The sequence below is a fragment of the Amphiura filiformis genome, chromosome 16 (genome assembly GCF_039555335.1).
Source record: "Amphiura filiformis chromosome 16, Afil_fr2py, whole genome shotgun sequence".
NCBI classification, from domain to species: Eukaryota; Metazoa; Echinodermata; class Ophiuroidea; order Amphilepidida; family Amphiuridae; genus Amphiura; species Amphiura filiformis.
The window spans coordinates 40,624,367-40,648,916 of NC_092643.1; the positions used below are offsets into that span (position 1 = coordinate 40,624,367).

Sequence of the window (24,550 nt, forward strand, 5' to 3'; positions counted from 1 at the left end):
CTATGTCATCAACCGTGTAGTATAACACAGACATTCTCGCTGTGCTGGAAATTTTTGTGTACTATATCGAGGTGGAAACTGTGCGTAGATGCATTTATTAGAGAATCGTTTTTGTCAAGTAGTCAAACCTTTTCATATATATGAAAAGTGATTTTTTTGGAGGGGGCAAAATCAACCATTGTGGCAAAAAGTGTAAAATGTTGCATTTTTTTAGTAAACTGACGGGGGGTATTTATGACCCCATTGGCGCCGCCTCTGGGTGGGTGCACCGTTAACTACGAATTATTGATCATGAAACGCAAGATGATCTAATCCCTTAAAGTGTGTGAATATTTTTTAAATTAGTAATTAGATATATAGAAAACAAAAAACAAGCAAACAAACAAACAAACACACAAACAAACAAACAAAAAAAACAAAAAATAAACGTTATGTCAAAATTAGCTTGGTGCTATGCTATTACTGCCAATATCTCAATTGCTATTTAATCAATTATACTTTCAAGTCCACTATATATTGCAATTTTTAATTTTCAATTCCCAGGGGCGGGAGAAAACATAGCCAGCATTTAATTACATATCACGAGTCATCTTCTGCTACATGAAAATAAATCTTTTATTAAAAAATAACATCAATAATGTTTCTGATAATGATTTTATGAAAATGCTAATATGGAGCCAGTGTTTTCTTTTCATGCACTGATGTCTCGGGCTCCAGCTCGTTTTCTCGTACACTAGACTGTCCCGTGACCTTTTTACATGAGATGAAAATAAATAAGATTAAATTACAGACTCATAACATTAATGTGCGACAACATTATATAACGCCTCTGAGCTCTTATAAATATTTCAAAAACAGGTAGGACCCTATATCTCAATTCATAACATTCAAAATTCAGTTTCCGATATATTTCTTAAGAGTATAGGCTCGTATTGAAATTTTAGCCTCCTAATTAAAATGAAATGCGAAATCAAAAAACAGTAAAATCTAATATAGCTACGTCTGTGTGTTTTTAATTATTGACATAGTCGGAGAATTTTTTCCATTAAAATTTCATAACATTTCATAATGGCAATTTCCTTCGCGACTGTATTGAATTTATTCAGTGAAGCGAACCAACGTCATGAATTAATTTTGTTTATTGCACGTCCGGCCAAGGGACCCGCCCAGAGCCCACATAGCAATAAAAATGTAACTAGGCCACTGAAATAAAATATTATGTTATAATTTTCTTGGGCTTTATGATATTATTAATATGAAATCATTTTGTTATAATCGAGTATAATGTTTAATGAATTAAAAACTAGCCAGTTATTAAAACAATACAATTCTTCTGACCCACCACGCCATGCTGTTATTTACCATATTTAAAAAAGACGCGATGTCATGGATGTGTGCACATTTTAGTTCGATCAGTTAAATGTGCACTGATGCGTGTCCGGCACTGAGTTGGGGCCGTTTTCTTTTTTTTACATACCATTATTCAAAAGTACTGGAATAGCCTGGAATTTTCACTCAAAGTCTATAAAAAAAGAAATGGCAAATTTCGCTAAAATACATTTTACGTTTTAGGGAGGGATGGGTCAGCTTCCTAATGAAAGCGCTTTCGTTTTAGGGGCAGTGTAATAATTGTGAGCCGTGGGGGAGGATGAAATTGGGGTGCCAAAGGTATTTTGGTAAGCCGAGGGGAGCATTTTTGGCATGGCCGAGAGGGGAGGGGCAAGCAATTTTTGGCACGCTATTTGAATTTTTTTATCCCTGGGTGAAGTGGGGGCTTATGATTATTGCACAGCCCCTTATAGGATATCATCGAACTTGTGGTTTGTTCCATTTGTTCTTCCAACAAGTGGCGTAGCTGGGGGAGGGGGGTAAGGAGAGGAAGGGGGAGCTGCTCCTCCCTTGTGAAAAATCGTGCCCCCCCGTGGCTGGCTGTCCTGATATTTAAGATTCTAATGAGTTTTGTAAAAAACAATGTTAGCCCATTTTAGTCAAATTCCCCCCATGAAAGTCGTCTTTCCCACCCTTTTCCCCTCTGAAAGTCCTGGCTACGCCACTGCATCCAGCTCTAGTAGGCTAAGGGACCGTTCACAAATACTTATAACAGGGGGGTCTGATGCAAAAGGAAAAATGCACATATTTTTTTTCAGGTCCCCTTTCGGACCTAAAATTATTTTCAGGGCCCCTTTTTGGCCACTGAAAAATGAACGTCAATAAATGTAAACTTATGTTCTACGAGAAAAGTCAGAGGGATAAAAAATTTCAAGGCCCCCCTTTTTGCATCAGCCCCCCCCCCCCCGTTGTGACCGGTCCCTAAATCGGGACGGGGGGGGGGGCGTTTGTGAACGGTCCCTAAATCGGGACTAAGGGGCCTCATCGTTGTTGCGGAGCTAGGTACACAGGACACGCGAAAAAAAAAAAAAATAAATAAAAAAAAAAAAAAAAAAAAAAAAATAAATAAATAAATAAATAAATAAATAAATAAATAAATAAATAAATAAATAAATAAATAAATAAATAAATAAATAAATAAATAAATAAATAAATAAATAAATAAATAAATTAATAAATTAATTAATTAATTAGACAAAAATGATATATAATTTCAAGAAAAAACTATAGAGGAAGGAAAGAGGAAGATAAATAAATAACCTGAAGAAATAAAGAACTAACTTCAAATTCTGGATCCGCCCTGATGTGTGATGAAGATGATGGGGGGGGCGTGATGATGATAAAATTTTATTATAGGCCTAAAATTATTATTACATGTAGGCCATAGGCCAAGGCCATAGGCCTGTATTTTGATAAATCATAATTTTTATCAATGTGAGTTTTCGTTCTTTCTTTATCGTTCCACAAAATATTTCCTTTTACTTCATTTATTTTTTTATTTTTTTCACCATTAGGCCTATAGGCCCTATAGCTTATTATTTCACCAGGTTTGCGATCTGCTCGTCTCAGATCTGCTCAACATGCTCAAAAGACTTTAACAGGGCCCTAGATAAATAAAGATATCAATATAATAACATCAATAATAAAAGCAATCAAAGAATAGAAATAATATACATAGAAAAATAGTTGATAAAACCAGAGAAGATCAGAAGAAACATCTTCTCTGATAAAACATTGCTAAAATGACATTACAAAGTAATTTAGATTATATACACGATTAAAAAATAATAATTAATTACTGTATTATTATTTCCATTCTATATTTCACTGGCTGGATCATTTTCTCCTTCTGTAATTTTGGTTCATTTTGATTTTCTTAAGGGTACTACACCCTGCCCAATTTTGTGCCTATTTTTGCATTTTTCTCAAAAATTATAGCGCATTGGTGACAAGTAAGATATGTATATTATAGGGGCAAGGACTGCAACTACTGCACTGGAAATTTTATTTCAGCACAGACAACACTTGTGGAGTTACAGTCAAAAATGAGGGAAAACCAATAGGCCTATTTGCTCAATAAATCAATAACTATTGCTTTGAATTACTGAATTATCAGTACAGTAGTTGTAGTCCTTGCCCCTATAATATACATATCTTACTTGTCACCAATGTGCTATAATTTTTGAGAAAAATGCAAAAATAGGCACAAATTTGGCCAGGGGTGTAGTACCCCCTTAATTCTGATAGGAAAGCCTGTCTGGCCTGAAACAATGTTGATCATTAATTTATAAATAATAATTAATTAGACACGAAAAATAATAGTAAATGTTTGAATCACAGATTCTTAATCATTTGTTGCCAAACTCCCAACCCAGATTTTCCCATTTACAACATCGATTTCTTTTTAGAGATAACATAAGGATAAGTTCTGAAACTTTTCAAGGACTTCTTTTGTGTTTCTTGACAAAAGTTTACACTATTTTACATAACAAGAAACCGGGAACAAGACTTTTTTTCTTTCTTTTTTCATGAATGCTAGCGCCCTCTATTGATATTTTAATACCAATAAGATAAACATCGGCCATTTTCATGTTTTCCGGCTGCCGATTTGTCGTCTTTTTCACAGTAAGTTGATCTTGATTCCTTTATTTTTCACTTTTAAATAAAACCTAATAGTATATGCATTTGGTCTTTGAATTGCATGATTTTGCACCTTGTTTTTAAGTAGCTGAAAACGGCAACCTCTCTGGTGCATTGGTGTGTGGTGGCACATTTTTTGTACTGTGTACTTTGTTTACGTATAAAAGGCTGACATTGCCAATGAAGTCATCCGGTGTTCGTCGAGCAATGCGATGTACAAACAGTGGTCCGTGATGTGAACCTTGTGAGTTCGCGGAGCAAAAATAGGCAGAATTTGGGTTCGCCTCCCCTTGTATAGTGCTATTTTTGCTTTTGTTCAGATCCCAAAATGACAAGACCAAAGCAAAGAGTTTTTGAGTTTAGCCACTGAAGCCAGGGCAGGGCTGGGGACTGAACATCAAATTCATGAATAGAATAGTGAAGACTGAAGCATCAAAATCTTACGGCTAGTATTTAGTATAGAAAAATTAACAAATTCGTGTACATCGTGGAACATTCATTCAACTACGCTTGTTACTCCGCGATTAATCATGCTAATACACGAGCGTACAACGCTACTCCACGCGTCCATTATGCGAGGTTATCTGCGTACAACAGTCAACAGCTTACTACAGCCTCGCAAAGAGTATGTTCCGCTATATGTACACAAATTAAATATTTTTTCTATAGTACTATACTGTCTACACTGGCAGTCACTGCAAAAGTGCAAGCTACTGCTTCACTGCTCTAGTCTAGGCCTACATACATTTTCCCCCCAAGTTCATTTAAAATTAAATCAAGAAAAAATGAAGGGCAGGCAGGGAGAAGGGGCTCTACTGTGCATGGGATTCAGCCCCTACATGTAGCTGGGAATTTGCCCCTCCAAGTTTTATTTTCAGCTTTTATTTATATAAACATGATAAAACTTAAGTGACTGCGAGCTGAGGTGTGATACAATCCAGGGATACAATGCAATGGATTTCTTCTCGACATAAAATTTGTACAGCACCAGTATTGATAACATTTATTATTAATGCTGAATGGCGATCATGAAGGCTTTACATTTGAGAATGAGAGTTCCAAGCAGGGTTCTATTTACTTTGAAAAATTTGCATAGCAATTTTTAGTGATTTCAACCATTATTTATGTGATGTTCTAATAATATTAGCATAATGTTTACATTGTAAAAAATTGCTATACAAGCTGCAATTTGTGTAGCAGGTTGTCCAAAATGGGGTGCATTTTGCTCCGCTACACACCAGGTAAATCGAATGCTGGTTCCAAGTATGGCATACTGGTAGGCCTACTGGTAGTCTGAAATGGAAAAAAATTCGCCAGATTCCAAAATTTTGATTCCAATTTTGATGGCCAGTGACAGTGTAAAGTTAGGGGATCATCCAGTTGGGGTTTATCGCAGGGGTGGATTCAGTGGGATCCGTTTAAGGGGGTACTACACCCCTGGCCAATCTTTTGCCTATTTTTGCATTTTCCTCAAAAATTATATCACATTGATGACAAGTTAGATATGTATATTATGGGGGCAAGGACTACAACTACTGTACTGAAAATTCAGCAACTCAAAGTAAGTAGTTATTGATTTATTGATCAAATATTGGTTTTCCCTCATTTTTGACTGTATCTCCACAACTGTTGTCTGTGCTGAAATAAAATTTCCAGTGCAGTAGTTGTAGTCCTTGTCCCTACAATATACATATATCTTACTTGTCCCCAATGCGCTATAATTTTTGAGAAAAATAGGCACAAAATTGGGCAGGGGTGTAGTACCCCCTTTTAAAAATAAAATAAAATAAAATTGTTGTCATGATGATGATTTTTGACCCTTGGAACAATTTACAAGATTTTATAACACCCAGTGGAGTAGCTGGAACCTCCTCAGTCAATTCAGTCAATAATCAATGTATGAGTGGTATGCAGTACAAATGCAGCCAAAAATTGCAAAAAAGTGCAACTTTTGAATCTTCATTTAAAGGGTCACCATGGCAACAATTTTCAGGCTATGAATGTTAATGCAAATGCCAAATCCTGAATGAAAAAGTGCAAAACCACAGAGACAGAACATAACTGGGCTCCAATTTGGTAATATTTTAGACTGTCAAATTACAAATTTGATGCACAGCCTGTTTGGGTTGTGGTCTTCCAAAAAATTGGGTACCGGGTAGTTACTCTTTGGTGGTGTGTTGAATTTGAATTCTAAGAATGTAAGCAAACATAGCTATTCACATTTTAAAGACACACTAAGTATGATTTGAAGTATAAGTATAACTATTAAAAAGTAAATGAAGAAGTTCAAATAACCTATTGAACAAACGGTTTGCATTTTTGACTGAACTCTTTTTGCGATTTAAAAATAAGTCAGGTAAATTAGGGATAATTAATTAAGATCAAATAACCTATTGAACAAACAGTTTGCATTTTGACTGAACTCTTTTTTGCGATATAAGTGAGGTAAATTAGGGATAATTAATTAAGATAAATTACTAATTGGAGTGAAAGTCATCTTTATTTAGCCCAGACAGGTTACATCTATTCACTGTATTCAACACGTTCTTTTCAATCAAATTCAATTGCGGTTTTCATGGTCCGTTGATTGCATTATTATCCAGTCACTAAGTCTTTTCTTATGCCATTCCCCCAGGGTATAGTCCAGAACTACAATAAAACAAATTATTAGTGTAACTTCCAAGGTAAAAAAAAAAAGTTTGTCTTGGAGTTGGAAATGTGTAGCATTTTTTCAATTTGTGGGCTGCATTTAGCAATTACTATGTTTTTTTATCACATTTTGTTTTTTATTTTGCCATATTCAGGTATTGTATAGCCAATTCAAAAAACTGTAAAAACTATCCAACGTAAGCCAAGCCAAAAAAAAGCACAGTGATTATAATAAAAAGCCAGAAATAAAGAAAATAGTAGTTTTTGTCTAATGAATGATCCTGTCAATCAAACTCCCCATGGCCTGTGATTGGTTAGCATCCCGTAAGCTACTGCCCTAGCACCGCCCTAGTTATGTGATACTAACCAATTGCAGATTGTGTTTGAGTTTGAGATCCTAAACCTTTATCCTGCTGTAATCCTAAACCTTTATCCTGCTGTAATCCTAAACCTTCATCCTGCTGTAATCCTAAACCTTTATCCTGCTGTAATCCTAAACCTTCATCCTGCTGTAATCCTAAACCATCCTGCTGTAATCCTAAACCTTCATCCTGCTGTAATCCTAAACCTTTATCCTGCTGTAATCCTAAACCTTCATCCTGCTGTAATCCTAAACCTTTATCCTGCTGTAATCCTAAACCTTCATCCTGCTGTAATCTTAAACCTTCATCCTGCTGTAATCCTTAACCTTCATCCTGCTGTAATCCTAAACCTTCATCCTTCTGTAATCTTAAACCTTCATCCTGCTGTAATCCTAAACCTTCATCCTGCTGTAATCTTAAACCTTCATTCTGCTGTAATCCTAAACCTTTATCCTGCTGTAATCCTAAACCTTCATCCTAAACCTTTATCCTGCTGTAATCCCAAAACCTTCTTTCTGCTGTAATCCTTAACCTTCATCCTGCTGTAATCCTAATCCTTCATCCTGCTGTAATCCTAAATGTTTATCCTGCTGTAATGCTAAACGTTCACCCTGCTGTAATCCTAAACCTTCATCATGCTGTAATCCTAAACCTTCATCCTGCTTTAATCCTAAACCGTAATTCCAAACCTTCACTCTGCTGTAATCTTAAACCTTCATCCTGCTGTAATCCTAAACCTTCACTCTGCTGTAATCTTAAACCTTCATCCTGCTGTAATCCTAAACCTTCATCCTGCTGTAATCCTAAACCTTTATCCTGCTGTAATCCTAATCCGGTTGATAAATTCCTACCTTACATTATATTGATTTTGTAAATGTATGTTTGATATTTCAGGGTGGGGTCTTTGCCTACCAATGTGAGTTGTAGAATGAGTGGTAGACCTACCAGCCACAAGAGTTGTTGCATCCCAAAATGCAGGCTCCTGGGCAAACATAGTGATGAGGATGAGGATGACAAAAAGGTAAATATGTTCATCTGTATTGGTAACATTTAGAAAGATTAAGAACCCAGGTGGAGGGGTTCTTTAACTTTGTTTGGGTGGGGAGGATGCGGTAGGGTCTAAGCTAGGAAGCGCCTGTCATTTTTACCAAAACTGCCTGTTCAAATTTTACCTGAAAACAAATTAAAAACCAGACCTCTGCCCCTTGGGGGTTTAGTCAGTTCAAATAACCAATTGCTCTTCAACCTTCAAATTAGTCTAGTCTTGTTTTGAGTTCTAAGAACTTTTTCAAGCATTATTTTTAGAATTTAGCATGTCACAGCCATTAATTTTGCCAGTCCTAGGAGCAAACTACCCATCCAAAATGACGGGTGGACAAGTGGCTAGCTAACACTCTGATGTGCAGCCCAAATCTACTGCACATCCCCATACCCTCATTTTCACTAAGAAACCCCCGGACAAGAACCAGGGTAGTAATGAGTCTCTAAAAAGGTCAGGTTGAGTCGAGTCATTTGGCCTAAGCATCTTGGCGTATTTTGGGGGGCTTTGAAGCGCCAGCCCCCGGGTCAAACTAGAGGCGGCAAAAAAACTAAGGGGCGGAAGAAGAAGGCGGCAAAAACAGGGCGGCAAAAAGCGAAGGGGCGACAAAGCGAATTAGCAAATAAAAAGGGCTCAAAAATTGAAAAAGCATCAAAATTTTGAAAAAAGGTTGCTTTTAGGCGTTAGCGCCTAAAATCCTTTTTTTTTTTTTTTGCTCTTCACTTTTTCAAACGACCGTGAAAAAAATTGGGTCAACCTTTTCGGGCTGTTAAAGAAGGGGCGGCAAAATTGTTTCTTCTTCAGCCCCCCGGGCTTGGTGCGGCCACGGCACGCCACTGCTAAGCTAGCTTGAGTCAATTCAAGTCACTTGCGTCTCTGTAATTCAATGGGGTTGAGTCACCGGATATCGACCACTTGAGTCAGTGAGTCGCCTCATTTTACCTTGAGTCATAACTCTTTACAACTCTGGCAAAAAAGTCCAATTTAGCATTTTTAAGTGTGAAAGAATCTAGTGAAAAAATAATCAAAACTGAATATTGTCAACATCAGATTCATTCCTAATTTTGATTGTGTGATATATTTGATAATTGTTGTACTGTTTTTCTATACTTTGTTTTTGTGCATGTTCATGCGTTGTAACTTGTGTGAAGAAACTGGGAGACAAGCCTCCAAAGAGGCAACAGGCTGGGAATTGAATCCTTACTTTTGTTTGTTCATGTACATTTTATCTATTTATTTATTTATGTTTATTTTACCTTATACATTTTACTGGGCGGTTAACTAACAATTATGGTTGTGGCATCCTACCATTAATGTAGAAATAAGTTCATGGGTTACGTGCAATTTCACCAGTGAATCATGTCTGAAAAAGGCCACATCACATGTCTGAAAATTCCAGATCACTGATTTCTTTTCAAAAGCAACGAAAAAAAAAAAAAAAATGAGGTAATCGGCCAACCGATATTGTATACAAGTATGTGTGCCATGATAATAATGATGGAATTTTTTTCACCATGTGTTTTGCATACATGTGAAAAAATGGGAATGAATTAATGCAAGTTACAGTTGGTGAACTTGGACAATAAGAGTTTTCCTGCACAAATAATTTGCCTAATAACCGTTACACCAATATAATCAACATACATTGTACATAATATACAGTATTCGACCTAATTAGCACCCCTGGAAACTTTTGAGGCACTTAATAATTACCATAGCCTACTTTTAAATGTTTATTCTGTAAATATTGTTGTACATGTAATTCAGGGTTGAGGGAGGGGTACTGATATTTGGTTTGAGTAGGGGTGTGCTGCTGAGAATGTGAAAGAAGACCCATCAATATACCAATGTTTCAAGAAATTTGGACCCATCGATATACCAAAAGTCAAAGTTTAAACTTAATTCTCAAAATTTAGGAAATTTTCCAAAAATTTTGGCTAATTAATGCAAAATTTCCAATTTTTTTTTTAAATTCTGAAAAATGACCCATCCATATATATATATAAATATCAAAATTGGTTTAGCAAAAGGACCATTGATATGATATACCAAAAGGCTGAAAATGTGACCCATGTTTGACGCACATCCCCCACCTGAATTCAGGAAAGTAATATACCCATGAATAGAACAAATGTCTCAGTAATTGCAATTTGTTGCTTAAATAGCTGAGGTGATTTTCTACAAATTTGTACCTGTTTTATGCTAAAAAAGGCACTGAAAGAGGCACTTAACAGATGCAAGTTAGATAAGTTCCCAGGGGCACTAATTAGGCATAAAAAGTGAATAAATATGCCGACTCAACTTTTTTTATTTCATTAAAAAACTATTTGTCCTCGACCTGTCAACCTGATTTTTGCTAACATAATGGAAATAAAATATTTTAATTTGTAGTATCATTTTGAAAATTATATGCAGGTCTGATATATCATAGATTATCTAAGTATTGATAATCTATATGTATAATGTATTGTGTGACTTATGGAAACATAATTTTAAAATAAAAAACGGAGTCTTTTTAAGCTTCAAGTATTGAATTGCTTCTTAATATTTACTATTTATGACTAAAAGCAAATTGAATGAAAATGGTGTTAAATGGAAGTTGGCATACAAGTTGCAAAGTAACAGGTGACAGTTTTAATGAGAAATTTATAAGGGGTCTTTGGGTGACAGCTGTAAGGAGAAATAAGGGGTCTTTGGGTTACAATTGTAACATAATTAAGGGGGTGAATGACAGTTTCAGGAATGGGGTCTTTGGTGACAGCTTTAAGGAAATATAAGGTCTTTGGGTGACAGTTCTAAGGAAAAATATGGCATCTTTGGGTGACAGGTAAGTTCTATTAAGGAAATATAAGGGGGTCTTTGGGTGACAGCTCTAATGAGAAATATGGATCTTCGGAGGACAGTTCTGAGAAGAAATAAGGGTCATTGGGTGTTAGTTCTAAGGAGAAATAAGGGGTCTTTGGATGACATCAACAGCATGCTAAGGAGATTTGGGGAAATTGGGTGACAGTTGTAAGGAGAATTAGGGGATCTTTTGGTGACCGTTCTAAGGAGAAATAAGGGGGTCTTTGGGTGACAGTTCTTAGGAGAAAGGGAGTTTGGGTGACAGTTTCAGGAAATATGTGGGGTCTTTGGGTTCTCAAGGAGAATTAAGGGATCTTTGGGTGACAGTTCTAAGGAAAAATATGGTCTTTGAGTAACAATTCTAAGAAGAAATAATATGTCTTTGGGTGACACTTCTAAGGGGAAATAAGGGTTTTTGGGTGAAAGTTCTAAGGAGAATTAAGTGGTCTTTGGGTGACAGTTCCCAGGAGAAATAAGGGGTCTTTGGTGATAGTTTTAAGGAGAATTAATGAGTCTTTGGGTGAAAGTTATAAGTGAAGTCTTTGGGTGGCAGTTATAAGGAAAAATAATAGGTCTTTAGGTGTAAGCTGGAAATAAGGAATCTATGGGTAATAGTTCTAAGGAAAAATATGGGGGTAATGTGTCACGGTTGTCTGATGGCGCTATTTATCTTAAATCGTGTTTTCATCTTTACAAGGGGTAGACACTGGTATAATGGCATTAAAACATCAGAAAAAGAATACCGTAACAAATAGCAACAAAATTTCCTAAAAACTTTTTATCATGAAATTTTAGGAATAACTTATATTATTTGGCTAAATTAAATTTAAAATGTAAACAGCGCCCTCAATTTGGACACAAATATACAGTTTATAGAATAAAAAATACCATTTAAGAAGCAGAAAAAGATGAATAAGTTGGAAACTTAAGTTGTAAGGAAAAGTAAGGGTCATTTGGTGAAAGTACAAAGGAGAAATAAGGAGTCTTTGGGCGACGGGTCTTTGGGTGACAAGAGCATGTACCGTATGTCGTCAAACAAACGCCCCCGGGGGCGTTAAATTTTCCCAAGGGGGGCGGGCGTTTATTCAAGGTCAATTTTAGAATGATAATTCCCAGTTAAAATCATTAGGTAAACTAAAAACACACGCTAAAATGACGAACTATGAACTAGAAACACTGACTTCTGGCTCACTTCCGGGTTTCTGATCCAGATTTTCGCCAATTATTGACGCTTATTATGGACCATGTGCTTAACTTGGTAAGCTTACTACACAAGATAGCATGCATGGAAATATCGGCATTTTGAAACATCTTGGTTGAAAAAAAGTGGTGAAAGCGTTTATTTGAGGGGGGGGGGCGACTATTTGACGAAATACGGTATTTGAAGAAAGGGGTATGTGGGTGACAGCAATTAATGTGGAAAAATGGAACCGCAACACATAAATTAGGTGTCATCTCCAATATTGAAGAGTGTAAATTGTAAAAGATGAATGCAGTAAGTCAAATTTCATGCAATATATATTTGGTAAGGTGTACATGTATTCTTGTTTGGGTACCGGTATTTAAAAATGTTGTTCACATCACACAATTTAAAACATAATGTATTTGGTTCACAAATAGTACGGTATACTATTTAGGTAGTACTATCATACTCAAGATTATTGCTTGCTCCTGGATTCTATACAGGGGTTTTCAGATCTTTCAGATTAAACTAAATTAAATCTTTCAAATCAATTACCGTACTGACGCGAGTATAGTCCCACCCCGTTTTTGGGTGAACATTTTTCAAAATTGGGGGGTGGGACTATACTCAAAAAAAAAAAAAAAAAAAAAATTTTTTAAGTTTTTATTTTTTTCGGTTTTGTAGTGTCCTAGACCTAGACCTAAATACTAGGATCATTCATGGTTGACCTAAAAAAAAAAAAAAAAAAAAAATTTTCAAGATATTTTGTATTTTTTAAAATATGAAAATTGATAATTTGTATTCATGTCATAGTCTATTAATGATTTCAAAATGCATTGAATTTGAATGCATTTTGAAATCATTAATAGATTATGACATGAATACCTAAGTATCAATTTTCATATTAAAAATACAAAACATCTTGAAATTTTTTTTTTTTTTTTTTTTTTTTTTTTAGGGCAACCATGAATGATCCTAGCATTTAGGTCTAGGTCCTGGGACACTCAAAGCCGAAAAATAAATAACTTAAAAAAAAAAAAAAAAAAATTTTTTTTTTGAATTTCTGAAATTTTTCGAAAATTTGGGGGTGGGACTTTACTCGAAGGTGGGACTATACTCGCGTCAGTACGGTAATATGTTACTGATGAAAAAATGGTGTGACCCCCCCTCCCTATTTATAGGCACTGAACATTGTAATTTGGACCCTTTCATGCTAGAATCTACCCTAGTGATAAATATTTTCATCATGCATGGATGATAGCACAATTATTGTGAACTACCAATGACCTCAGGCTCAAGCAATCATATATGCCTGTATCATCTTGTAATTATGAAATTGTAACATGATCATAATCAATAGGGGGAAATTATTTCTTGTACGACTGGTCAGAGTCGTCTCATTGAAACAAAAATGGATGGTACAAATTAAAAATACAAGCCTTCATGGGTTGCACATTATATTTTAATTAGATTCCAATAAATTGTCAAAAAAATCACAGTGCCACATTTATTATTCCTTTCGAACATTGATCATTATTCATATTGCAAATTAAAAACGGTCATCACCCTCATGTACATCGTTTATTATTTACAAGGACGTATTTGCGTAAGGTACTTGTAAAAGATAAAATTGCGATAAGTTACCAGGCGTTGATGATAAAATAAAATAAAAAACATGTTTGCTGTCTAAAGCTGCTTACAGTTCATCATATGTAGATAAAATGTGGGTGTGTAATTTTTTTTTCAAATGAAAAATTAGTGTGTGTTCTCTGTAATTTTTAATCAATGTCTGAATCAGTCTCAAAGGTCATATTTACTGTATTCATTATTGTCTTGCTTTTGAGTTGAACAGAGGCAGGAGGGTACAACTGCTGCACATGTAGTCGTTAAGTGTGCATTTGCAAATATGCACTTTGTAATATAAATGATTATACATTGTATTACTGGGCCCCATAATTGATGGAACAGGGATGGTCATCTCATGTTAGAAGTATGTACATTTATATTTTTATAAGTATTTATTATTTTTTCATACAATGATTGTTCAGTCGTTTTTGTTTTCTTCCCGTTTATTCAGGCTGCGACAAATCGCCTGTCCGATAGCCCGGGGCAATCACATTTTTTGTCGGGCAATTAAAACTCTGAAGAGCTGTGCCCGATCGGGCAAGTCTAAATTTAAACCAATTAAAGCTTGATGATTTAAAATGGAGTATATTTCTGTCCAACTTGGCGTGTTCACAGAAGTAAAAAAACGTCAAAACAAAGTAGAAAACTTCTTGAAATGGAACTCAAATTTTGCTAGGCACTCGTATCCCACACCAGACTATGAACATCATGCCGTTACGTGACGTATTTGAAGTTTGGCCAATTATAGAACCCGTTTCGTGCAAATATCATGACGTCAATGACGTCAGCTGGCCATGTATTTGCATATGATTGAGATTGAGATGTACTAGTGGTTGGCGAAATACGTAAATCGCCGTGACTTTACTGACAAAATTTCACATAAAATACACATTATTTTCCACATGTAAGAAACAAACAGTGAAATAATTGAATGAAATGTTCATTTTTTATGCATTTCATGAATACTCATTTATTTATCAACTTAACTGAGAAAAGTATTGGATTTCCGTAAGAATGAAACTGCCAAATTCGGCACACTTACGGTACTATGCACTACACTGCATGATGAGTACGGTATGTGACTTTGTCGACAATTGTTGCCGGAATATGGGTTAATTTCGGGCAATTTCGGGCAACCAATTTTTGGATATTGCCTGCCCGATCGGGCAAGCTAAAAAATAAAATTTGTCGCGGCCTGCGTTTATTACGCGAGAATGTGAGGTAGATATGTTGTTTTCATGTATGATAGTTTATGGACATAGGAAATGTCATGTCCCACTAATGTATTCCATAATCATTATGTTTATTACGATTTATTCCAAGCTCTCTGTTGACGGGCTGTCTGTAGCAAAATAAATTTGTATTTCGTAATCAACAGCCTAACATTCAAATTTGCATAAATTTGAATAACTGCTAAGTAGGCCTAATTATTTTTTATTGTAATAGGCCTATTGAATGCAAGCCTATGTTCATCTCAATTCTCAATCTCATTGGCAGTGGCATAGCGTGCATCATCCAAGGGGGGGGGGATTGGGGGCACAAGCCATTTTTCAGCAAATTTTCCTATGGGATTCTCTAAATGTTGCAATCGATTGGGCCCCAATACCCTCCCCAGTGCTCCTATTACGCTACGCCACTGCCTCACTGCTCATTGGGACATTATCAAGCAAAAATTTCGTTGCAAGAAAGATGTTTGAGAAATGACCAAGCTCGACTTCTTTTGTGTATTGTTTTCTGTGACAAAAATAAAATATGGAGGCTGCTAAATGTGCAAGAAACATAAGCCTCAAGTTGCCCGAAGCCAGCAGCACACATCTAGAGGCCAAAACTTTCAAACAAATTTCTTTTTGTTTTGGGATGACAACATTCTGATATTATTTATTAAAACTTTCTGGAGCATGTACAATGTACCCAGTAAATGTAAATAATTTACTGTTGCAGTGCAGACAGGGACTATGCGAATTGAAATGAAATGCAACTGATAAAAATAAGGTGTCAACAAGTTTTGAAACCTTTTTTATTCATGTTGATAAATTTTAACATGGGGTGATATGCTAACTTCAGTAAAAGGACATGCAGCCGGCAGAACTAATGTAATTGGCACTTTGACAGACATTACTCTTGATTTTTGTTTGTGGTGAAAAAATGTATTCAAGAAATTTAAGTTAAGTCAGGTACCAGTTGATAAAAAATAAGTCTGGTTTATTTTATTTATCACAATAGGCGTGGGTTTGAATGTTGCGAAACTTTTCCTTCACCTAATCACCTATAATTTCTTATGAAAATTCTGCCATGACCAAATTCCACTGGGCTACTCCGGTTAAAATCTACACCCCCTGTGTAGAGAATTAAGGTCATGCCTTCCAGCGGGCTGATGAATTTTAACTTGAATACTAAGAATAGCGAGTTTGTCGGGTGCAGTCATGAAAAGCGGTCAAGCATTAAACTACAAAAAACGTTATGGACTCATGAGAGAAAAATCAGTGGATTGTAAAATAAAATTTGTATAAAGGTGTGTTTCAATTAGGGCAATGCACAAATATGATTACACATTGTACATTGGCGTGCATAGCATGTTACATTTCCAAGTTGCCATAAGCTGGGTAACAGGGAGTATTTGGGCTGCTTTTACGGTAAAAAAAAATGAATAGATTGATTACAAATGGGTGGAAGAGCGACATTAATTAATACCACTTCCTGAAGTTGTTGCATCTTCTAAGATAAATCTAGTGTTGGTGTGGGGGATGGGGTCATTTTTTCTCCAAAATCTGAGCTTTTGCCCTGAAAAGTCCCCTTTTGGGCCCAAAATGCAAAATGTTCAGATTGTTTTGGCCCCCCCCCTCCGATTTTACTTTAGCACCCCCCCCCCCCAATTCCCGGTGCCACAGGTAAAACCAAGAGATTTGTGATTTTTTCCAACTGCAACAGCATTCTAAGGAAATTGAGTCATGAGGTCAAGATTTTCCGCAGAGAAGATATCTTACCCGTCCCAGAATCCTTTGCAACATGATACGTCATCTCATTTCATTGAATGACACTCCCATTGTTACTTTGTACAGGTTCCCTTTGTTTTCATTTTGAGAATGGACTGGCTAAACATGGATCGATAGTCAAGAAATAAACATATTTTGCAAGATCTGGATGTGCTCTGTTCATTGAGGGATATTTCGTTACTATCGGACCCATATTGCACTAGATAAAAAATCAGTACAGAAAATTAAAATGGGAGAAATGCATTATGGGAAGTGTAAGATAAGTTCTATGAATTTTTCCAAGCCAGATGTAACATACCTGCCTCATGTCCCTCACTCAGGTGGACCTGGTTTGATTTTTTTCTTTACCTGATTGCAAAGACTGTAAACATCTTTTCTTTACTCATCGGTATTTTATATCATCCAAGTCCCCATGAAATTCAGAAACCAGACTGACCTCGGCCCGAAAAAAAGTCCACAAAAAACTGGAAGATTACGTTTCCCCTCACAGGAAAAGATTTGAATTGGAAAAATGACTGGTTGTAGTGCAGATTGGGCTGATGTTAAACCAAGTTGCCATGTATTTGGCATGGAAAAAAAGTGGTAACCTTGTACTTTAAAAAAATATTATTACTAACATGTTCATTTTTATTTGTTCAACTTCAGACGGTTTAGTGTTTATACTTCTTTGGTAAGAACGGCAGGGAGGAAAGAGTTTTCAGTGCCTTGTACAATTTCTTGGTAAAGCGTATATAAACAGGTTAATATTAATTATGTTGTAGCCCTATATTTTGTTCCGATTGTTTTCATGAATATGCAGTGATTTATGTGATATTTAATCTTTTTTACTCTTGATGTTTCTCTGATGATCATTAATAATTGAGTTTTATCCTTCAAGCTAGGTATATTATGAGTATATTGGTTCATTTGTTGTAAAAAATGAATGCCAGGTAATACATGTATACTGGATTGGGATATATTGTGGCGGTATTAATTTTTTGTGAGTTTTGCGTTCTGAAAAGTTTTGCTGTTTCATTTCAAACAACTACACATTAAAAAAGCTATACTTTAACCCCCTGGACACTACTGGTCATCTAACAGCATTTCTGATTGGTTGATAACTTGAAATGCTCATTTCAAATTCAATTACCAATGATGATTAGGCTATAAACTATTTATGGTCAAACTTGCATTTGCAGATGATCTTATTAATACCTTTCTTGATTGGTTCAAAATTGGACACAATATTCATTTTGGCCAATCGGCAGGTAGTTCACATGGGGTTAACAAAGATTGGGCTTTTGATTTCACGAAAAGCACAAAAACAAAATCCTCACAAAAGATCCCACTTTATAGTATTACTTTATGTGAAAGGGAGTCAAATAATGAAATTAATATTTAATATTTATAATGTATTTTTTCTTTTTTGTGACTTTTACAGATTTCCTATCACACATTTCCATTTGACGAGACGGAAAGCCTGGCATGGTTGAAGAATATCTGCGCAGCTGACAAATCCCACATTGAACTTTTTCCAAACAGTAGAGTGTGCTCACGACATTTCACCGACGACAACTACGTCCCAAACCTACCAAATGGCCGCATACGTCTCAAACCCGGCGCCGTGCCGACTGTGTTTGAATGGACATCTCTGAACGCGGATGAAATAGACAATATGGATGGGACGATAATGCAGGGAGACGACGGCAACCCAGCCGGGTTCACCGTTCACGTAGCGCGGAGGAAACCGGGAGACGACGAATCTGCAAACGAACCAACTCTTGTATCCCGTGCTATTCCCGGTAACTTGAGCTCGCAGCAAGCTACCGGCTTGGACTTGACGTCTAGAAGCAATGCTTTCATTGCTTTGCAATCCCCTCCAGGACTCGCCCTAGCCACACCCCAAACAAATTGCAGAGAAACAAATAAATATGCTCTTCCTATGGAAGGAGTAGATGGTGGCGATGATGATGACGATGTTTCTTCCAGGCCAGAGGGCATGGTACCGGAGGAGCAGTGCGTCAATTGCGAGATACTGGAAACGGAGTTGTCGAGGGCGTCGATCGAGCTGACCAATTTGCAACGGGAGAAGGTGTTGCTGCATGCCAAATGTGCCGAACTGGAGGATGAAGTGCAAAAAATTCACGTCTACTGTAAACAACTGAAAGCCTTGAATGGTAAGTTGATTCAGATTAGCATGACCCAAGTTTGAAAGATTCTCATTTCAATACTGCAAAGTTTTTTCTCAAAAAGATTTAGCAAAATATGACAAAATTAATAAAATGTCTGCCTGAAAGTTATTTGCAGACATTGTGCAGAAAATTCAAGAAACCTTACTTTTGAAGTTTTACTTGATTTGTACATCTACGTAGAATTGAGGGAATGTTTCATAATTGGATCAGCGTTGGAAATAGCTGGTATTGCGTAGCAAGATGCTACACAATTTTATCAATTTGCTACACAATTTTGGAGTTGAGTAGCATTTTTATGCCATAGACATACACACTAAAGTATGTGAATGTACCAAGAGAAAAGTAATGAAAGCAAATTTTGCTATGCAAAAAAAAATTCAAACACTGAATTGGATCATTTTAAAGAGGGGGATACATGCAGAGAGAGTCATACGTGTAAATTTACACAAAAATACTTTCTGACAAATTAGAGTCTCAATGCATACATGTATCTGATCAACCCGACGTGTCAGCCTTGATGGGATTTATTAGGCTAATAAAATAAATGTAGGCAAATAATATGATGCCTTTTCGGCATTAATTATAGTACATTTATTACTCCAATGCCACTAGGCTATATTACACCATATATGGCTGTCAAAAGTAACAGCAAAAGTATCATGACTACCCTCTAACAGTTCCCCTTTGTACATCTGGGTGGTGTGGGACAAGCAAAGTAAAGTGGCTTGCCCACGCATACAACACAGTGGAGTCATTGGCCCTGACGGTGTTCAAAAACATAACCATGTGACCATGATTCAAATGCCCTAACCATCAGACCACGCTGCTCTAATTTGTGATTGGTAATAAGTTTTACATATCTGTAAAGCATGTCAATTATTTTATTTGAATCTTGCATTGTAAACTCAAAATTCCATCAATTTTGTAGTGGCTATGTATAGTATAGACAATAGGCAATTAGGCATTGCTCTTACAAGTACAACCATTTGTACATACATAACAGTCAGGAATGTTCCCCTTAATTACCCAAATACTGTTTCTTCATTTATACCAAACAGACCATCTCCAGTTAGTAACTGCCAAGGATAAAGAGGAGAAAGCCCAGAGACTCAAAGAAGCAGAGATGAAAGCCAAGCAAGAGGAACAACAGAGCCAGCAAGCCATCCCATCTCCGCAGCCATCACAGACTGGCAGTTACACTCCGCTACAGATAGCAGCTATGGTAGGCAAAGGGAGAAGAAAGCAATCAAATCCTATGAAGAGACCAAGAGAAAACGGTAAGAAATATAAGCCATGTGAATGTGTAACTTTTAATTAATCTCCTTTTGGATACCCACACTACAGACTGCTTAATCAGCAACAGATAACTTCCATGATAGGTATATAGACATTGTAGCACTACAAAAAAAAAATGTATATTATGTCGTACCCATGATATAGGGGTTTAAACATGTAACATTCCAATTATGAGTTGGAGCCTATACCTCTAAAATTTCAAATATTAAAAAAAGGGGGGGGGTAGGTCTAATAATTAATTTGCATATTCATTATTATGACAATGAGCTAATTTGCACTTTTTAAGCATTTTATTTTAAAAAATTCAAATGTTTTCTTTCAAATGTCATTTTTTTAATAAATATTTGTTTACAACAATGCGCATCAGTGGGCTAGCCGAGAACCGCAAAATTCTTATTTGTCTCAATATTTGAGTGCAAATACCGCTAGGTTATGCTTCCCGATCCTACCCACTTTTATGTGACTGTATTACCTCAAATTCTTCCTGCAAAGTCTCCTGTAAAGTTATCTGGTCACAAATGATAAGGAGTAATTTATATTCTAATTCATTCACCAACCTTCACACCCGGACAGATTCATCAGTCTTACCACACACAGATATTAGCTGTGGTAGGCATAGGAAGAGGGAAGTTATTAAACTTATACCAAGAAAACAATGTTAAAGAGTTAATTGGTTTGAAATGGTTTTTTTTTTTTCAAGAGAGCCGGAACTCATTTTGTGTATTTTAGTAAGCTTGTATGTGGTATAAGTTGGCTTTCAATCATGTCTGAAATGTGGCTAATCATCGCTATTCAATTATGGAAATATTCTCTGGTGGTTGTAGCTTGTTTATGTTTAAATGGTCACCCCTTGCAGAAGAGAGACACTTGGGTCTGGATGGGTCTCGAGCAGTGCCGGCGCCAGGAATTTTTTTCGGGATGGGGGCGGGGGAAAAATCAAAGTGAATTTCAGGGGTGGGGGAATGGGAAAAATGAATTTCAGGGTGAGGGGCAAAATCAACTTTTCAACAAAATCTAATTTTACGTAAAATTGTTGCAAAAACTTGACATTTTTGTAATTTGGGTTTTTTTAAGGCTGACAAGGTCTTAAAAGTGGAAGGGGAAGAAAAGTATGGGGGCGGCAAATACCTCCTTAGTTTATGCATTTTCCAAAAAACTTTTAATTGTAACAGCCATGTGAGTACTCAATGTAAGGATCATTTAAAAGTGATGAAATACATATCACTACCAGGGCTTGACTCAGAGGAAAGAACAAAAATATTACATAATTATTTAGAGTTAGGTTATAGAAACCTTTCTAATGTTGCTAAAATTACAAAGTTCATAATTATTCCATTTTTCCTTTCACTTTCAGAACCTAATTCCCACATGAGCAATGGTGACGTGAACCAACCCCATCCTCCAGATGTCGCCATGACAACAGATGATGCTGCAACATCCGAACAACCTGCAAAGATACCAGCGCTAGATAATGACGCATCAAGCAATAACCTCACACAAGACCACCTCCAGAACTGTCGCCGTGACTCGGTGGGAAGCATAGACGCCAGCACCCAGACAACCATAGAAGGAACAGACATCTCAGGAATGAAAGACGAGAATGATCTCCTATCTGGCGTGTTGACCGACGAGAGACGACTTCACCGGACATTATTTGTTAAAAGCATTCTCACCACCAATGAGAATGTGAAGACATTCACAGGTATCCCAACAAAAGAAGGGCTAGAGGTTCTCTTTGAAGTTCTCATGGATCCGGAGATGATGAATCTACACTGGCAAGCTCGTCCCGGAGACACCATGATGGCAGCCCAAAAGAAAGCCTATCTGTCTATCAACAGAAGAGGAATGAGCTCTCTAAGCCCATTCCATGACTTTCTCATCACCCTCATCAGACTTAATCTAGGCCTCAAGCATGTGGTCCTGTCAAGTCTTTTCGGTTGTTCCACTGCCAAGACGTCCACAGTGTGCAGATCGTGGATTGAGTACATGAGGGAGTGCGCGAGAATACGATGATCGGAAAGCTGCTGGCACATCTTCCACTTGACGTCCAGAAGAGCGAGCGCGTCGAGCAGCACATGATAAGCTTACCACCGTTGGTTTCCGAAACGCAGTGGATAGGCATCTGCAGGTCGTTTCTGGATAGACACAAGAACGTTAAAGCGGAAACAGCAAAGCCGGCGACCGTAGCACCCAAATTATCTCCCAGCACCAGCCTAGGTATCAAAGTTAAGGAAACCAAAGCAGGGGCAGGGCTCGTCCTTGAAAATTACCACTCGCAAATCAAACGTGAAACGCGCAAAGGTAGCAACGCAGGTCTGCTGGATCCAATGCAACCAATAGCAATTAAGCAGGAGCCAGGGATCGCAGGGGGAATGGATCCTAATTTGATCAATGCCGTTGCTGCGGCAGGAGCGCAGGCCAACGGTATGATGTACCTACTCGCAAACGGTTGCATGGTGCAGGACTATTCCAAGCTAGCCATGTCAGTGCCTCAATTTCAAAATCAGATGTTCCCGATGACCCCTTTGGCAAGTATCCCTCCGTCCCTTCAAGCCTTAGCACAGGTAGGATTAACGTCGACGCCGACCATCGATCTGTCGGAAGCTACGTCTGGAAAAACAGCGGATATCTTGCAACAACCGAAAGTGGCGGGTACAGCATCGGCATCGGCCGAAGATATTGCTCGGGCTTTTGGTTTAGAGAGTGTGAGTGGTCTAATGAAAGCAGCGGAGAAGAGTGAATCTCAAGAGTGAAATATGGGTAAATGCTAAACTACACTTGTGCTGTGTTCAAAGTGGGAATGTGGAATATTTTCATGGTGATATTTTTTTAGGTTTACGACAACCATAATGGGTAATCTACTGTAAAAGTGGGCAATTTTGCGGAATTTATTTTTCATGCTTTGCAAATTTTCAAGCGTTTCATTTTGTTTTATAATTCGCAGTTTTCAGCTTCCTGACATTGATCTATACACAGAAGGAATATATTTGTGCGTTGTTATTTTCGTATTTGTTGATGGGTACGAAAAAAAGCGTGAAAATAAATTATAGCATTAAATGTCCACTTTTACATTGTGTCTGTTGGTTACAAGCAGCTGAATACGATGTGGTACACAACAGGCACCATCGTAAGTAGCGTTGCCTGTTATGTAGCATAAAAATCGCAAAATGGGCATTGTGTGGGTTTTTTACAAAGAATGTCTTGTTCAAAATAATGGTGCAGAGATAATCTGCAAATATTTTGTATATTATATGAATTATGCATCATGGTCAATTACATTACGGAGGAATCCCAAGTCTTATCCTTATTGAAGTTTGATATCTCCAAACTACTACTTATTATATTAAGTATACAAAAAAAATTTACATAATAATAAGGTCCAAATATCGATGTTTATTCCTAAATGTTTTTATTCTTTGTATTATGTATACCAAGTAATAATAACTAAGCCAGAGAGTTGGTACAACTTTGTGGTTTTATTTTATCCCATATATATATATAAAACATAGCAATCATAAATGAGATGCTTAATTATATTGAGCTCTCTTTGCTTCCTTTTTTTTTTTTATAACATTGCTTGTGTAAAAAATACATGTGTAACTTGTTACTCGCTCTTTTCAGAATCTTAAAGATTAATTATTCGGATTGAAATTTGTACTGTGCTTGGTTTCAAAGTCAGTGTCACTGTCAGACTCCTGGATAGGTTATCATTAACAGTGCATGTGGGAAGTAAATACTTCAGTACTTTGAAGCAAGCTCTTTTTGTCATGGGAGCAAAAGTAAACAATTCTAAAATGCTTTGTCACATACCAGAGTCCAGTGGAAATAAGCTTCATAAGAAGCTTTCTTAGGTTATCCAGAGTTATCAAAAAGAGTTCCATGTAATGGATAGCTTTGAACAGAGCCTAGCATAAATCAAAAAGGGAAGGAGTACTCACTTGAATAGCATGAGCTCTATCGAGCTAATCTGTTATGGAGTCTGAAAGAAGTCAATGTTGCACAATATTATGTCCCAGTAGCTGCCAAGCCTTGACTTAATTGAGAAGGCCAGTATGTCTTGTATTGTTTTTAATTATTGAGATAAATAAAATATTCTCATATTGTTATACAACCCTTTTAAAAAGAAAGTATGAATCTCAATGTTAAGATACATGTATTGCAAATTATTCTTCTCTTGAGTTGGTCAATTGGTGAAAAAAAATCTGTTTCTTGATTATTTTTTCCATGTCTTGACTAACCATTTAAGATTATGTGACCCATCATGGCAAAACCTGACAAAAGTTGCCAGGATACTTTTGAAGATAGAAGCCATAAAAAAACAAAAAGAATTTTCAAGAAAAATATAAGATTTCAAAGGG

General features: G+C 36.6%; 1 protein-coding gene across 1 annotated transcript; it reads left to right on the top strand.

Annotated features, from left to right (window-relative positions):
- The first annotated feature begins 3,963 nt into the window (after positions 1-3,963).
- On the top strand, positions 3,964-23,971 carry LOC140135996 (uncharacterized). The gene is made up of 5 exons (XM_072157700.1): positions 3,964-4,014; positions 7,935-8,061; positions 18,146-18,881; positions 19,955-20,173; positions 21,547-23,971. Exons 2-5 carry the CDS (start codon positions 7,969-7,971, stop codon positions 22,203-22,205), a joined length of 1,707 nt encoding a protein of 568 aa, XP_072013801.1. The 5' UTR covers positions 3,964-4,014; positions 7,935-7,968; the 3' UTR covers positions 22,206-23,971.
- The last annotated feature ends 579 nt before the right edge of the window (positions 23,972-24,550 follow it).